The sequence below is a fragment of the Alosa alosa genome, chromosome 7 (genome assembly GCF_017589495.1).
Source record: "Alosa alosa isolate M-15738 ecotype Scorff River chromosome 7, AALO_Geno_1.1, whole genome shotgun sequence".
Classification (NCBI taxonomy): Eukaryota; Metazoa; Chordata; class Actinopteri; order Clupeiformes; family Clupeidae; genus Alosa; species Alosa alosa.
Window position 1 is genome coordinate 30,533,486 of NC_063195.1, and position 17,521 is coordinate 30,551,006.

At 44.7% G+C, this 17,521-nt stretch overlaps 1 protein-coding gene across 5 annotated transcripts in view; it reads left to right on the forward strand.

Annotated features, from left to right (window-relative positions):
• Window positions 1–17,521, forward strand: part of LOC125298432 (axin-2-like) — a gene marked incomplete at its 3' end in the record, with an annotated part of 58,235 nt that overhangs the window by 32,011 nt on the left and 8,703 nt on the right. For 2 of the 5 annotated variants that reach the window (XM_048249162.1, XM_048249163.1), the window contains 3 exon segments: window positions 26–90; window positions 13,379–14,307; window positions 17,050–17,190. In XM_048249162.1, coding sequence (XP_048105119.1) covers window positions 13,484–14,307; window positions 17,050–17,190 — 965 coding nt within the window. 5 annotated transcript variants of the gene reach the window in all.

Sequence of the window (17,521 nt, forward strand, 5' to 3'; positions counted from 1 at the left end):
CGGCGTAAATGTTTGTTTTCTGCAGGTGGACCTCTATGTAAAAGGAATACCTCTTGGTGATGGGATGATGAAGCTACTCAGCAGATACAGGTAGGCACTGGTGGAGCTTCTGCCGCCGTATCTCGTCTCTGTGGAGAATCAAGTGCAAATATGGGTGCAGCTATGGACGAAAAAGAGACAGAAAGAAAAATTCTTTGAGGTTGGAAGTTTTTTTTTTTTTTTTACTTGAAATGGAGCATGGCAGCATGGGGTGGCATTTAGTTCAGAGGCTGGGTGCCTCTTGAGCCGATTCAAGCTGGAGTCGTTGGGCAGATTTCAGTGAGCAGAGGAGAAGCTAATTGGAGCCCCGAGCGAAGCCGTCGCCAAGCCAACAGGTGCCAGGCTGCGTGTTTGTTTGTTTTTGAGTGATCCTTATTGTTGGAGGGAGAGACTGGCTCGCCCCTGTCCAGACTTGAGGAAAAAAACGAGCCCGTCAAATATTTAACGAGCCTGTCTTGCCGACAAAAGGGCGCTCACGCCTGGCTGGTCGTGGCGGGCATTGTCTTTAGGCGGAGGTGGTGGTGGTGGTGGGTGGGGCTGTGATCATCTGGGCTGCAGGGCTGAAGCTGAGACACAGCGCGGCCAAGTCCATCCGTCACTGACCCGTCGGCCCACCCGCCTGCCTGCCTGCCTGCCCGTGATGCCCGCTCCGCTCTGCTCCGCTCCCCAGCTGCCAGGCCCAGTCGCGCTGGCCATTGGGTGATGGAGGGCCCAGCTGGTGTCCAGTCCTTTTGATCTCCGGCGCCCCCACTCCCTCCTCCTCCTCTGCCCCCACTGCTTTAGGAGAGAAAACAAACAGCCACCACACCCCCCTCCCAACCCCACCCCACCCCACCGCACCCTACCCCACCCCCCCCCGACGGCAGCTGAGTGATCCCAACTTCCTCGTCTTCCCTTTGAGGGCGGCCCGCTTATCGCTGCCATCAGTCATCTAATGGGCCCCTGACAGGGAACCAGGATGGAGGGTGTGAACACCACGCGGGGCCCCCTCAGACGAGAACAAGGCCACTGGCACGAGGAGAGGAGACTTTTACTTTCGGGTGGGAACACGACGAAACGGTCCCGTTCCACTACAGATCAGAGAACGTCACGCTGTACAATTAAATAAACAAATGCACACTTAACATCCTGGGTTAACCGATGCACAGGTTTAGCTTTTCATTGACCTTAATGTGCAATCACAGAGGTGATGACCTATCAACTGTCCACCTCGCATAGCTCTGACGGTACGGCTGACCTCTGACCTCTCACGAAGCTCTGACGCGTAGAAAATTAGGAACCTTTCAGAACAGAACGAAGGAAGCAATTTCCTCTCACATGTGTTCCACAACAGAAGCAATCAGCTCATATTGGTTTGCGGAAGCAGACTGTTTCTGACTGGCCAAGCCCAGGAGGTGATCTGCACGAGTGGGGAAGTGATCTTCTCGAACGTGCCCCTCAGGCGCTCCTGTAGAGGTAAATATGATCCTGCCTCCACCAGCGAGGCTGCAATGGAGGGTAATTACACTGTGCTTCAGCACAGAGCGGCTCCTGCTGCCATTTCTCTGGTGAGTTATAGTTTCAGGAAGGCCAGGGCCACCTTGGATCTGGAAACAAAGCACTAAATTATCATGTTTAGCACTTGGGGTTGTGTGTGTGTGTGTGTGTGTGTGTGTGTGTGTGTGTGTGTGTGTGTGTGTGTGTGTACTGTATGTGTGTGTGTGTGTGTGTGTTTTCTCTGGAACACTCCGTATAGTGGTGACAATAGGTGACCGTACTAACCGGCAGGCTGTCGATTGAAAGGAAAAGAATGTTGAGCCGGATAAACACTTCTCTGGAATCTTCCCTTCCCAGGAGTGATTCAGGGAGGTTCAATGTGTCTTCTCGGGTGTCTGCCCTTTGTCTCTGAGGTCTGTGGTTGGGCAGTATTTTTTCTTTAGCTACATTTCTTAAGCTTCTCATCCCCACATGTGGATTTACCCTATAGAAGCTTTGTGTGATGGCGCTCAGAATTTAAGAACTGTTCTTTGATAAAGACAAAGATTTTAAACTTTTCCACCTGGCTATCCTCATCATTTCTGTCCTTGGCCATCACAGTATGCACTCATCTATAATGATGACCAACATCAAACACCCTCTGCCAAGGTTATGTTGTTGTACTAAACAATACAATGAATAACTGACACAACAAGAATATCACCAGTCATTGCTTACTTCAGTGATAATTCCATACACACTGTGTGAAGTTAAAGCTATGCATGTCGTTTTAATGGCAAGAATCAAATACATACATCTCACAGACAAACTGACAACACTAGGTTGTAGAATTAAACACCACACCCCCACTGCCTATATGAGTCATATGTAGGAGGATAACAGCTTCTGTTTTACATTTTATTTTTGCACTATGCACATTGCCCTATGTATTGTTATGGTGAGTAGGATCATGACCCTTTTCGTCAGTTTTAGACTAATTGGGGACCCCCTTAATTGGGCACCCAGTATTGAAATTTGATGAAAAGGTTAACTACCATGTGCTCCTTCAAGCTCAACCTCATTTCTGCTGTTGTCTGATGCCTATTTTGTAGCCCTCTTCTTAGGACAGCACACACATATCTCTATTCCTCATAACTGCCCAAAAACAAGAGGTGTCCATTTCATTTGTCGTAGCAAAGGTACATAATTCATCCAGCACACTTTAGTAGAACTCTGATGGCTAAATGTGGGGGAAAAGCTGTGACAGGCTGTCCTTTACTGTAGACTCTGATGCTAGTGTTGGCCTGTTAGACTCATAAATCAGTAGGGGTTGATTGCATGAGATGCCAGCGGGAGTAAGTGAGAGTGAGAGAGCGAGAGAGAGAGAGAGAGAGAGAGCGAGAGAGAGAGAGAGAGAGACAGGAGGTCAGAAGAGGAAATTAGCTGCTGCCTCTCTTCTCCTTTCATGTGGGCTGGGGGCTAATTGCTGTCGACGCAGCGGCTCGTTTACATTTTAAAACAAACGCCCAACAAGTGCAGGGAGGAGTCCTTCTGTGTGTATGTGTGTGTGTGTGTGTGAGTGTGTGTGTGTATGTGAGTGTGTGTGTATGTGAGTGTGTGTGTGAGTGTGTGTGTGTGTGTGTGTGTGTGTGTGTGTGTGTGTGTGTGTGTGTGAGTGTGTGTGTGTGTGTGCTCACCCTCGTGTTTTATGGTGGCAGATTTGACTCCGATGTGCCCGCCCACATGCTCTTCACCTTTATCTCTTGACCTCTCTTTCAACCCTCTCATTTTCCTCCTTCCTCTTTTTCTCCCTTCCTCTTTTTTTCACTCCTCCTCTCTCTCTCTCGCTCTCTCTCTTGGTGTTCACTCTCTCCCCTCCTTCTCTCCCTCACTCTCTCTCTCTCTCTCTCTCTGAAACCTACACCACAGCACTGCAGGTGCTCTGGGATGTAAGCAATGTCAATGTCTCATATCTATCACTCCCGGGGTCATTCTCTCTGTTGCTGGCCCGGTCATTTCTAAAAACAGGCCTCAATTTAGAGAGAAAAAGGCGTGGAATGCCTTTGACACAACAGTAGTGGCCGCATATAGTCCTCTTGCATTCTAGGATCCCTATCAGGCAAAACGCGTTGATCTGTTTGAGGGGGTTATATCTACGACCCATCTGTTTATTGCTTGTGTTGTTTTCTTTACGATTGCATGTTGTGAAGCAGCTCTCTGTAGGAGACCAGCAAAACTTTATTTTTTTATTTTTTTCCCGTCTGTGTGTCTGTTTACATATTGCATTACAATTTCTATTGATACCTAACTTTCTTCAAAGGCCAAGAAAAGTATAGGAATGTTTCTTTCTCTACCTTTTAGAAAGCAGCCACAGACACACACACACACACACACACACACACACACACACACACACAAAAAAAAAACATCTCTTTGTTTATTTCTCTGGGAATATTTTTCAATCTCCCGTGTTGAGCTTAGAGATAGACGTGTGCGTGGCACAGAAGTTTTCTCTCTCTGTGTGTTTTTTCTTCCTGTGTGCGCGTCGGCGTGGGCTTTGTTGTCGCTGCTCTCTACCTGGCCGTGTGAAGTGCCTGTGAAGTCGAGCCTCCTGCACAGCCGCTGCCGCCGCGGCTGCTGACACGCGCGGAGCATCCCACGACTCCGCTCCTCTCATCTCCGAGCGCTTCGGACTCCGACGCCTCTCGAGAGCGCGTGTCAAGCCGGTGTGCTGGAGGTCAGAGGCTAGCACCTCTCTCCTCTCCTCTCTCCTATCTTTTTCTCTCCTTCCTTTTTGCTGTGTATCTCTCTCTCTCTCTCTCTGTTTCTCTTGCTGTCTAAAACCACACAGTCTATGAAAAAGGGGTTGAGATAGTGAAAGCTTCAGGGATTATGCAGTGCACTGATGCAACACATGTAAGGGAGAGAGAGAGAGAGAGAGTGAGAGTAAAATGTAGGACGACAATAATAAGTGTTTATCTGCTTATAAATGTGTCGTTAAGGTTTTGATTTGCATCCACCTGCGGAAATGAGATAGAGTAGTGTGAGAGGAGGTTATTTACTGGTGAGGTGTGATTGGCTGCCTCCACACTACATGTACACTCTAAGGTTGCTGTCAGGTGAGGCCAAGTCTGTTGGAAATTCTGTTTTTACCAACGTCTGATCGATCTCGAGGTAAGAGAGAAAGTCCAGATCCCACCAAAGGCAAAGACTCTGTGTGTGTGTGTGTGTGTGTGTGTGTGTGTGTGTGTGTGTGTGTGTGTGTGTGTTGTGTGTGTGTGTGTGTGTGTGTGTGTGTGTGTGTGTGTGTGTGTGTGTGTGTGTGTGTTGTGTGTGTGTGTGTGTGTGTGTGTATGTGTGTGTGTGTGTGTGTGTGTGTGTGTGTGTTGTGTGTAAGAGAGAGAGAGAGCAAACAGACAGGCTGTAAAGTGCTGTGACCACCACAAATGCCTCATACACAACCCTCGCTGCTTTGTAGCCAGGGCGCATCGCTTGCCGCTGCATCTGAAACGGAGTTCAAAGAGCTGGTATCCAAGTGATAGAGTCTGTTCTCTTTTGCTTGCCAGCCCTCTGAACTCAGCAGTAGAAGAACTTCCTTTTGTGTCTCGTCCACTCAAGCCATAAACTTAGATAGTAAAGCACTGTGTATCTAATACCCTGGGTTTTAGGACTCCATTGCACTCGCTATAAAGGCTTCTTTAACCGTGTTTTTCAGTCAATCTCTTTCAGTGAAGCCCTTTTTTTGTTTGTTTGTTTGAGACAAGCTCAAAGAATTTTTCTTTCTTTTAATTTTCACCAGTCCTTCCTGAACAGAGGGTCATGCGAGGTAGGCGCCATATTGTTCAGCGACGCCGTTTTGATTTGTGCCCAGGTCTCAGGAGCAGGGACGGCACATCACACATTGTTTCTATACTTATCAAAGTTTTTATGTGTAAGCTACCGCAAAACAGGATTAGCCCAGAGAGAGAGGCACACAACGGTTGTTATTAATCTGTGGTGCTTGTGCGCACGTACAGTACCCCTACCCACACACAACCAACTTCAGAGACTTCGAAAAAAGTAAAGCGCTCAAGAAAAAAAAAATTCTTTTTTTCACTGATAGTGATATTTTTTACCCCATAACTGCGCCCCCACCCCCCCCTTATTTAGATCTCAAGTCAAAATGGAAGTTTATTTTCTTAAATTGCTCCTTTTAACTCTATCCTGTTAACGCTCCGTAACAGTGGGATGAATGGCTGCCTTCTCTAACTCTAAGGGTGTTAGGCACCATGTCCAACTTCAAAGAGGCTCTTAACTCCACACTTTAATTGTATCTTAGCCTGCTGCTGCTTGCTCGCCATCTGATTCTGCTGACAACCGCACTCCTCTTCTCTCCCTCCAACTCTTCCTCCCTCGCTCCCCTTGTCTGTCATTAAGGCTTTCCCTCTCTTCTTTCACCTCTCTTTTCTGCACCCCCCACACACACACACACACACACACACACACACACACACACACACACACACACACACATACACACACACACACACACACACACACACACACACACACACACACACACAGACATGGGCACAAACACACAGTGAGAGATACATTGGAAAAACACACACACACACACACACACACACACACACACACACACACACACACACAGACTTTTTTTCTTCCACAAGTGGTTAGGGTTTCTTTCGTGAGTAAGTGTTCTAGATTATTGATTGGCTTAGTCATGAAAGTCTGAGGTCGGACTAGATATTACAGCTTTTCTATTTACTTCTACTCAATCCGCATCTCACTGTCTCTCTCTCTCTCTCTCTCCTTTTGGATCACTCGTTCCTTGGCCCTGTATGTGCCTTTATTTGCCATTGTCCTCCAGATATTCCTCTCAGGCTTAAGATAATGGGATAGTCACTTCAAAGTGATCTTTGTGGAGTTTAACCCCCAGCTGATAGTGGAAGTGGACAATACACTAATTGAGAGCAGTGCCTGATCAGAGGATTCAGTTCAAAGGGAGATGCAGATGCTCCCTTTAGATGCTCTTAACTTTATTAGTGTTTATGGTCATGCCAGGGCTAAAATGATCTGCCTTTGAACGTCTCTGAATTAGATTCACTCTTTTACTTGTTATTGGTTCACTCTGTTATTTACCATTTTGTTTTACATAAGAAATAAACGTTACATAAGAGATAAAGGTTTGAATCTTTTGTGATGATTAGACATTGAAAAAGCATTGAGTTGAACTTTGTTAGACTGTGGTTAAAATCTATCCTGGCCTGACTTCCCTATGTCTCTGTATGTAAGTAGGTTCATTCAAAATGTGTGCGCCATCAAGGAAAATATTAAAAACACAACTTCAAAGTGGTCAGAGGTACATAAATGTGACATGAGTATAACCAGAGACAGCATTTAAAGTCTTACAAAGTTACAAAATTGTCCCATATAGGACCTCTTGTTGACTCCAAATGTTGAGCATGTGAACCTAAGTCTGGACAGGCAAAGCACTTGAAGTGAAAAGTCAGCTTTAATTTAACATGTCACATTGGGATCTCCGCCACAAGGTAGCATATTATCTCCCTTTGATGTTACTTAAGCCCTCAAAGCACCTGTATTTATGCAAACAAGGGACGCCTAACTTTCACCGCGTTGTTTAATGCCAGTCAAACAGGAAAATGTAATTTTTCCCCAGGAAGTTGGGGCAAGGTGACACATGTGTTTAATTTGCCCCACATTGCGCAAGTCTTCAATTAGCCTCATGCTCACCCCTGGTTTTTTCGAGGTTTAAGAAGCAGCAGTTCTTCTCTCTCTCTCTCTCTCTCTCTCTCTCTCTCATCCCCACATTGTGCTGCCACTGCTCAAACATTTGGATGCCTCTGTGAAATGGCTGGGCCCGCTACAAAAGGGTCGGAGAGGGGTCAACATCAAAAAGGGTCGTTCTGCCACTTTACAGCCCCCCTGTTCAGCACGGTCCAGATAATTGTGTTGGCATGAAATGGCCAACAGGTGTGGTTGCATGGAGTCCCATGCAGTGCTGCGCTGCTCACTGTGCTCTGCTTGAAAGAGCTTTTTTTGGAAAAAGTGCATTGGTGGACGAGCTGTGAAAGAAAAGTGACTGGGGGGGCTTCAAATGTGGCCGTGCACAGCATGTGGGATTGTGACATCACAAGGCCAGACATTCCTGCTGCCCTTTCCTTTTAAGAGGTTGTTCAGCACACATTTTACGGTCAACCTATAACTTGCCTATTGAGCACTCGTAGTGTCCGGTGCAACAGTGATCTAACCTACTTTTCAAAGTCTTCCATTACAATTAGAGAGGAAAGAATATGTTTCTGTTCACTATAGCAATGCCATATTTGAAAGTATTTCCAAATAACTTCTTGTATGCAATTTTCTGAAAGAGGAAAGTTTACCCTGTGTAAATAAAGATAGATAAACTAATTTATTTTAAGATATGTTTTAAGATACTTTGATTCTTCAAGGCAGGCTTTAACATGACTTTTTAGACTTTATTGACAAATAACAAGTTAACTGATTGTAACAGTGATGGGTACACAAGGCAGATAATTCCCCTTTACCTGAAACTTGAAAATGTTTCAAATAATATGTAATTTCCCAACTGTTAGCCGCAGCTTATACATTGATTTTGTAAAATTTCTTCAGCTGAGGTTAATACACGGGGGCAGTTAATATGATATTAATATGGTTTTGTTTCTTTTAACTTGCATAAAACACTGTCCTGCGGCTTATACACAATGTGGCTAAAACACAGGAAACTCCTGTAAATGAATCAGTCTTTCATCATAGCCTCATAACCAGTCAGAATTCATGCCGGGTGATTTGATGGATACATTTCTGTCTGATTTCCCTCACTATGACATCATCAATAATTCCTTGGACCTCCCTCTATGTGTGGTCTATAGTCAAACTGCTGTAGCACGATAGGTGGTGCAAAACTCAAGAAAAGCAACTTAGGAATTTCAAGTATTAAATCTGAACTATATCGGTCTAGAAGATGCCTTAGTCTCTCTGGTACCATACGCCTTCATAATGTTTCTGGGACATTGCGTTCTGGTTTTGGTCAGTTGGTATGTGATGTTTTTGGCCTTCTCTTCGCCTCACACACCTTAAAGGTATATGTCACATAGAAACATAAATATTCTCACATTGGCAATAAGCATACAAGTCAGGATATGCTTTATGATGCCTTCAAGCTTTGAACAATCCAGTATGTGTGTGTGGGTGTGTTGTCGTACCAGTTCATGCACTGAAGAGCTTGTGCATTTAAAGGCTCGGCTGAACTTGAGATATAAAAATGACACCAGCCTACTCAACCTGAGGGATTTATTGTTGCTGATGTAAGTTGATCTAAAGGTGGCTTTGCACTGGAGGGACTATATGCGGTTCCTACAACCTTTTGAGAAACTACATCTTTTCTTGCACATTCAGACTACACGGAACTAGGGGAAATTGTAGTTCCTCTGACTATTTGGGCCAGGGTAAAGACTTTTTCCTGCAAATAGGAACCATGACTGGCATACTCACATGAACATGTTGATTGGTCAAGCACAATAGCCAACTTAGCCATGCAGCAGAAACGTAATATGTGTAAAAATCATTCAAATTTGCTTGACAATAAAATTTTGCAAGAAAGCTGCAGAGGCTGACTAATGTCAAGTTGATGGTAATCTACTGAAAATTAAATCACTGAATCATTCACTGCTATTACAGCTTTGGCTTGCCCATAGTTTCACTGACACTTTGGTGAAGAGCCACACTCACTGAAGCTTAGGGGTCCCACATTAGGGCAGTTCAGTATACCAGACCAGAAGTGATCATTGTCCACTGGGGTAGAGCAGCCAAAATATGCTAGTTGCAGATTATTTTATTAGCCTTTGCAATGGTATCTGTCAATAAACTACAGTAACCTAAATAATAATGCTGTCTGTTTCATTACTTCATGTCCTATAGGCACGCTAACATCAATTTGATGGTAATGTTTCTGCCAGTAAAAAAAATCATTCAACATTCATTACTTTACTAACATTAGCCTACTAACTAAAATCTTCCTCTGAAGCACTATTTGGTCGTACAGTAAATACAGTTTGGCGTCGATATTATGGGCAGGTTTAGGCCTACTAAAAGAGAAATATTGAAATATGAAATATTTACCAATCATGACATTGTCGTAGTAGACTACATAAAGAGTATGACCCTCTTAACATTTGTGGCGCCCATTTCTCACTATTTAAAAATCTAAGACAAGCTAATTCATTTGCAATGTTTTGGTCCACCAATGTGAGTGCTGTATGATGTACAACGTCTCCTCAACGTCCCTACTGACAGTGTGATAGCAATCCAAACAGCCCTGGGAAATGTGTAGTTCAATAGCCTCTCCAGTTGGTAGTTCATAGAACTGTGCTCTTCAAACTTTTTTAGTCTGAAAAAACCTTTAGACTATGAAAATAGTTCTTATTAGAAACTCAACACTGCTCTAGGGCACGGCTTTGTATTATGTTGTGCTTAAATACATTTGTGTGAATTTTTCATTATGCTTTGTTCATTAAACACTGTGTCTCACATGTAATAGCATCAGCATCATGTAATTTTACAATATGACAAAGTTTTCTACAGTATGCAACTGTTACTTTCTCAAGTGTTGACTACTGCAGAATATTAGTAGGTTTTTGTTAAAGTAAGATTGTAGGTTTTCAGTTGTTGTGACAGTTTATTACTTGTTTATGTAATTGTTGTTGGCTTTGTAATAGAGAATTCCAACCTAGAGTTTCGATGAAGTTTTTGATTTGGCCGTGGAAAAAAAACTCTCTAAAAGACCTGAAGCATCTAGCTCTTCTTTAAGACTACTGAGATATCTCAGACTGTCTCCTGAGAATGGGAGTCTGTCTCGCTTTGAGGGAAGAACTTTCAAAGAACACACCAGACTTCTCAGGTCTGAATAATTCTTTAAAACAATCCCCCAATAAATGCAAACCCTGCTGATTATGTGGCCAGAGACATTTGTTTCACCGTATAATAACAGCACAATTGATCATGTTCTGACAAACTTTGTCCTCTTAACTCTCACCATGCTTTCACATTTAAGTAATTGTTTCACTCTTTTTCTCACTTATGTGGTTATTTAATTATACAAAGTTCTTTAAAGTTGATGTTCAACATCAAAGGAACAATATACTCTTTGAAGTACCATGGGGTAGGATCAGTCTCACTCTCTCTCTCTCTCCTTCCCTCCCTCCCTCTCTCTCTCCCTGCGTGTGTGAGTGTGTACGTGTGTGTGTATGTGTGCAAGTATATTGGTGCTCCATACACCACGATTGACACAATAAACCCGGGAATAAGTCTCCCTGTCTGTTTTTGTGGGACATATACTTTAGGTATTTCTTAATTTATTTGAAATTTTACATTTCACACATACTTATATTCCAATACAATATTCCAGCTGCGGAATTACGCGTGGTTTGCTATTGGGAGACTGCTGCAATCAGATCCTATTCAGGGAGGTAGGCTATTGGTTACATCGGCCATTATTTTATGTCGCTACGATTCCAGAGATGAACGGGTTAAACTACGAAATATGCAAGAGGGGAGGTCTGTGTCTGTAAAGTTTATGTAGCAACAGAAGGATTGCAGGGATAATGCCATTGGGGCGGCGGATCATTTACTTCTGACGTTCCAAAGCCTCGGGGAGTTGGCTCAAGATTGCCTGTCTTTGATAAGGTCCTTGCAACGTCGTAAAACTTTGTTGTTCTTTAAAAATGCTTTAATCAATTTGCTGTGTATAATATAATTGTAGATAATTTTGCTCAACTACTGTTTGCGCTACTAGACTCGCAAGTTAATAGAGTTGCGCTTGTTATCCACCGATATCTTTTTTTAATAGCAAAAACAGACAGTTGTTTTCTATCTCTCTTTCGGGACCAGGCCGGCGGTACTTCACTTTGAAGTCCACAGTTAAACCCTCAACCCAGCTCGTTTTGAAATAGCCTGGAGGAGTTATGCCGCCTGCAATGACTATTTGAAACAGTACCTGGTGGAACTGGGAAACGCGTCTTCTTTTCAGGGTTTCATTTACCCCCAGATATAAGAGATAGTCTACATGTTCGAACGGAGCGCAAAACACCGGCGCGTGAAACAAATTCTGGATTACTCTTATGGGTTGCTTATGGTGCAGTAGTGGACTATATTTGCCCTCTGAAGGAAAGAACTACTAGATCGATGGTAAGTTAGAGAATGCGATGCGATTTGAGCAAGGCCCCCCTCCCTTGGTCTCTTTGATGTGCGCTGAATCGCTTTGAAGTTTATAAATACGTTCTCCCTTTTTGCTGTTGTCAGTGCTTAAGCCAGATGATTGTCATTGGAATAGAAATCGGTTATCAAGTGTGTGTTTGCTGTTATTAACACAGTGAGTTGATATAATAGATCGTTATAGTGTGATACTTAGATCGCAAGTGGAGAGGGAGGTGGGATGTGTGCGGCGCGGTTAGCACTACCTCCTTGAAATTTTGACACCCCCTCTGATCTAAATAGGAGGACCTCTTGCATGCTCTAGGGTCAGTTGTTGAATGGGACAGGGTTTCAGACAATCCTTCCCGCACTGAGGACATACATGGGCTAGAAAACATAGCCTAACCTAGTCTCAAATACAGCTTGCATTTCAGGTTTTTGTCGGATTACTGTTGCTCTGAACGGAAAGCGATTCTTGGATTGTATCTCGCATCGGAAGGAGGACAACATTAATGGAATAGTGCGATCATCCCATTTTTATACTGTGTTCTTTTGACCAGGGTTTCGTTTTACAATGGTATGTGGTTTATGGATGGTCTCATTTACAATGTGTGATTTGGATAAGAAATGCTTTCGCCGCAAAGCAAATGATGTGATATTGTTTACAGTAGCGTGTCCGAAAATACTCGGCACTGCAGAACTACAGTTTATTAGCTTACATCGTGAGCAGACGTGACACTTTCTGCCGGTACTGAGCGAATAGAGTCGTGTAGCTTACTTGTTTCCGCAGGTAAAGCTACACGAGTTCAGTCGGGAGCGCATGTCACATTCACTGAATGTGTGTGCTTTAACACCCAACAAAGCTATTATTTCGATAAATGGCAACCTATCCAGGCGAAAACCCCTGTGTGCTGTGAAATGCCTAACATTTCTGAGATTGTAATTTCGTTCAGCAAAAGCTGTGATCGAACTAGGTTCCATAGTAATTTTCGTGACCAAATGCTGGGCTGTAGTTCCATGGAAGCGTAAGTTGGGGGCCAACTGTGCAAATGATCAAAGCGTTATTATTGATCGTGATCACTGTATGCCAAGACGCTCGCTTTCCCGCAGGCTTTCATCTTTCTTATGTGGCACGGTCCATTGTAGCGCATCGGATGTATTTTCATTGTCGTGGATAGCTTTGATGGTCTTGCCTTTTTACGGTAGTCTGAGGACAAGTGCGCATGGTTCGTTGTGAATGAATAATGTTATCAAATTCCGATTCTGAAGCTATTCTTGAGTGTATGCGTCTGTATTGATCTGTTTGTGTGAAGTTTTCGCACATATTTCTGCATTTGTTTGTTTCTAAATTAAACAGCAAGCAGTGTGGAATACATTATTGACATACCGGTAACTCCAGTTAATTAAATAGATGTGACAGGTTATGTTAATTGGCCATATTACATTTTAGAACGTGTAAGTGAATAACAAGAAGTATTAAATAGATGTGACAGGTTATGTTAATTGGCCATATTACATTTTAGAAGGTGTGAGTGAATAGCAAGAAATATGTCATATTGTCACTTGAAAATGTCTCTGTGCTGTTTACTTCATGGCTCGCTTTGAAGTTTTGAGGGTCTGGTTTTGATTAGATCGATACTTTGTGTTTCAGAGAGAAGAGGAGTTGAGAAGCTCCCCTGCTGGTTTTAGTGAGTGAGGAGAGTGGAGCCGAGCTGCAAGCAGGCTAGCGCTGCACAAGGATACGAACAGTGGAGCCATGAGTAGGGCGCTTACGGACCCTATCGGCAGTAGCTTCAGAGAAGATGCTCCTCGTCCTCCGGTACCGGGGGAAGAGGGAGAAGCGTCATGCCACACTCCCAGCAAATATGCCAAAATGAGACCTCAAAACAAGGCTAAACTGATTGCTGCCTCTTCTTCGAGTTCCACGCCGCGGAGGAACGAGGATGGACTCGGGGAACCCGAAGGGAGCGCGTCCCCGGACTCTCCGCTTGCCCGGTGGACGAAGTCGTTGCATTTTCTCTTGGGTGACCAAGACGGTGCTCACCTTTTCAGGACATTTTTGGAGCGGGAGCAATGCGTGGACACGTTAGACTTTTGGTTCGCCTGCAACGGGTTCAGGCAAATGGACCTTAAAGATTCCAAAACGGTACGAGTTGCCAAAGCAATTTACAAACGGTACATCGAAAACAACAGCATTGTCGCCAAGCAAATGAAACCTGCGACAAAGGCATACATAAGGGATAGTATTAAGAAGCAACAGATAGACTCCGCAATGTTCGACCAGGCACAGACTGAGATTCAGTCGACCATGGAGGAGAATGCTTACCAGATGTTTTTAACTTCTGACATATACCTCGAGTACGTTCGCACCGGGTGCGAGAACGCTGCCTACGTGAATCACGGCAATCTTGGAAGTCTGAAGTTGATGTGTGGGTATCTTCCTCCGTTGATTGAGGACAAGGAATGGAATTGCAATGACTTAAAAGTAAAAGCCCTGGCCACTGTGGTCGGACTATCGGAGAAAACATTACGAGCTACTGTATCCATTAGGACAACGGATGTGCTGGAACATGCGTGCAGGTAAGAGGTTTGAATATTTCCAACAGTTCAGAGTGTGCAATCAATTTAGAAGTATACCCATGTGTACATCATCTTAATCCATTTCAGTTGATAAAAATGTTGTCAGTAACGTTTCCATGTTTCTCTGTACCATTTGTAAGTAATGCTGAGCCTTACTGCCCAGTGTTTATGTGTAAGATGGGTTAGTTTGCCATTTCCCTTCTCAGTACTTAGTGGGTTTGTTTGGCTCACCTACTTACTGTTAGCTATTAGTCTGTTGAGGAAAACATCAATGACACAGTGGTTCTTCCTTTCAAGTTAATGAAGTCTAGTAGACAGCCCTCTGCTGGCACATAAGTTTCCTGTGCTTTGAAATGGTGCCTGAGCTGAAGGCTTGAAGTCACACAGCAAGCCCCACTGATGCTTAGTGACAGTACCTCAAAGTTATGCAATATTACTTTCTTTGTATTTTTTAAAGTCATGTTCTTTGAAAGTGCACACATCTAGACACACACATTGTCATTCTGTTTCTCTCTCTATCACTCTCTCTCTCTCTCTCTCACACACACAAATATTTTACACACGCTAAAGTTATACTGCCAAGAGCTGATATTGTCCTCTTGGTCAGAGATGAAAGATAAGATGTTTCTGGGAAGCATTTTGGTTCATTTCTTAAGATCCCTTACCAAATACTGTCCAACAGCTGCAAGCTCTTTGACATTGGGAACGTTTTTAAAGTGTGGATTTTATGCATGATTGCGCATCAAAGACTAGTTTTATAGTATTGACCAAACTGTTCTTAGTATGTCCATACAATAAAACAAGAAACATCTGGAGACGATTATGGTGGGGTGCTAAGCTTTTCCCCCTTCTCTGTTTTGTTCATTGCAATAGGCAAAACCTATGGAATGTGTTGTCTCAATGGGATTTTATACTTTCTGTCAGAATATATACAATATCCTGAGCTGTTCATCATACATTGCGAGTGACACTCAGTCCGCAGAGATTCAGAGCTATCCCAGACCACATCATTTCCAGTCAGAATTAACTATTTCCTGTTAGGAGGGAAGCAGTTCTCAGTCTGATAGCGCTTTGATAGACGTCCAGGCAAGCTAAACTGCCCTGATACTTCCGCGTAGCTTGAATTAATTAGCTGCCAGGGATGCAGCATTTTTTAGCGTGGTCGTCATCGCAAGGACAAAGGTGTTGTTGACATGAGTCTTTAGGGGATATTGTGAGTGTGTGTGTGTGTAGGGGGGTATCTCCACAGCTTCCTGGTGTGATCCCTACATTCTTAGATTTCTCTGAAGGGAAAAAAGAAGCCCCCCCCCTCCCTCTCCCCCTGCCTCGCACAAACCCTTTATGTCCCTGAATTTCTATCTGAAACATGTGGAACTAATTTCACCAGCACTCTGGACCCCCCACCCCTCCTCTCTCTCTCTTCCCCCCTCTCTCCCTCTCTTTCCTAACCACCCTAGTCCTGTCTCAAAAACATGACCAGAGCTGCTCCTTCAACCACTACCCCCCTTTTTTTTTTTTGCTTATGATTTTTTTAGAGCCACCCTCCTCCCTCCCTTGCTTCTCTTTCCTCAGCCTCCATTGCCTTGCTTTTATCTCCCCCTTTCTGAGAAATCCCTCTGACAGAGACTAAGCATGCTTTAGAGTGAGGAGGAAAGAAAAGAGAAGAAGGAAGAGAGAGAGAGAGAGAGAGAGAGGAAGGGGGAAGACAGGAAAGAGAGGGAGGAGGAGATCATGAAAGGGAGAAAAAAGTGAGGGGGAGAATGAGAGCCCAGCTGTGCTAAATACCTGACTCTTTGCGAGAGCTTCCAAAGGTCAGGTTTGAGCTGGGGCCTAAGGCTTTAGTCATGCTGTGCCTCTCCCCACTGCACTCCGGGCACTAGGCATTCTCATAAAGCACAGGGCCCGCCGCCCCTCCCCTCTCTCTTTCTTTCCCACTCCTTTCCTCAATCGCTCTCTCTCACTCTCTCTCTCACTCTCTCTCTCCCCTCTCTCTCACCCTCTCTCTCTCTTTCTTTCTCTCCGCTGCCCAAGCTTTAAGCTCAAGTTTTCTCCCACCACCCCCCACTTCTGTCCACCCCCTTTGCCAGTTAAGCAGGAATGCAACACAGCAGGAGAGAGAGGGAGAGAAAGAGAGAGAGAGACTTTTTAGGGGGAGGAAGAGGAGTGGTGTGTGTGTGTGTTTTGGGGGGGGGGTTGAGGGAGAGAAAAGGGGGTAAGAAAAGTGCGGGAACCTTGCCCAAACAAAGCGCGTGGAGAGATAGCAAGTATAAGGGGAAGTGCTGGTTGTCCCTTCACACAAGCAGTCTGCTCACTTCAACCCCCCTCCACCCCACCTCCTCTCCACCCCCACCCCCCACCCCCCCTCAGTCTGCTCTCAGGGGTGGAACATGAAAGCGAGTGCAGAAATAAACACAGGCCGCAGATAGTGTGGTCACATTCCAGAGGTCCCCCAGGCCTGCTGAAAGTGACTGTAATCTCTGCAACCTGTGGAGAATGAAACCTCAAAGCAAACCCCCACCACTCAGAGCAGACATGTCCTGCAGCAGGGCCCAGGGAAGGGGTGGGGGTGTGGGAGAGATGGGGTGGGGGTGGGGGGTGTAGTCATTTGCTTGGGTAACACATTTGCTCTGTTGAACAGTATTAGTACTTATAGTATACTTTGTATTGTATCTTGAGTTGTGTCTCACAAATACTATGGGTTATTAAATGTTGCTCACCGTGATGTTGTTGATGGTCCCGCAGGTCGCAGAGGCGAGGAGAGCCGGCGAGTCCGTACTTCGTCAACTCGGGCCACGTGTTCGTCCCCGCCACCAGTGCCAACGACAGCGAGATCTCCAGCGACGCCATGACGGACGACTCCATGTCGATGACGGATAGCAGTGTGTAAGTGTCCACGTGGTCCAGAGGGCAAGGGGGGCGAGCCAGCGGAGCTCACGTGGGTCACTGGGGTTCACCGAGGCCTTGGTGCCATACCTGCCCCGTCTTGTTTTGGGGGGAAACTTAGACAGTGATTCATGTCTGGTAAGGGCACAAGGAAACGTATCTCTCTGTGTTGGGTTTGTAGCGGCTGTTTCAAGTTGAACAAGGCGCAATGTTTTCGACTTAAGTGCTAGATTGAAATTGTTTGTGTTTCAGCTGGATTGCTCCGAAGGCATAACCTCTGGCTAAGACAAAAACGCGCTAGCACGTTAGAGCGTCTCTTTATTTTGTGACA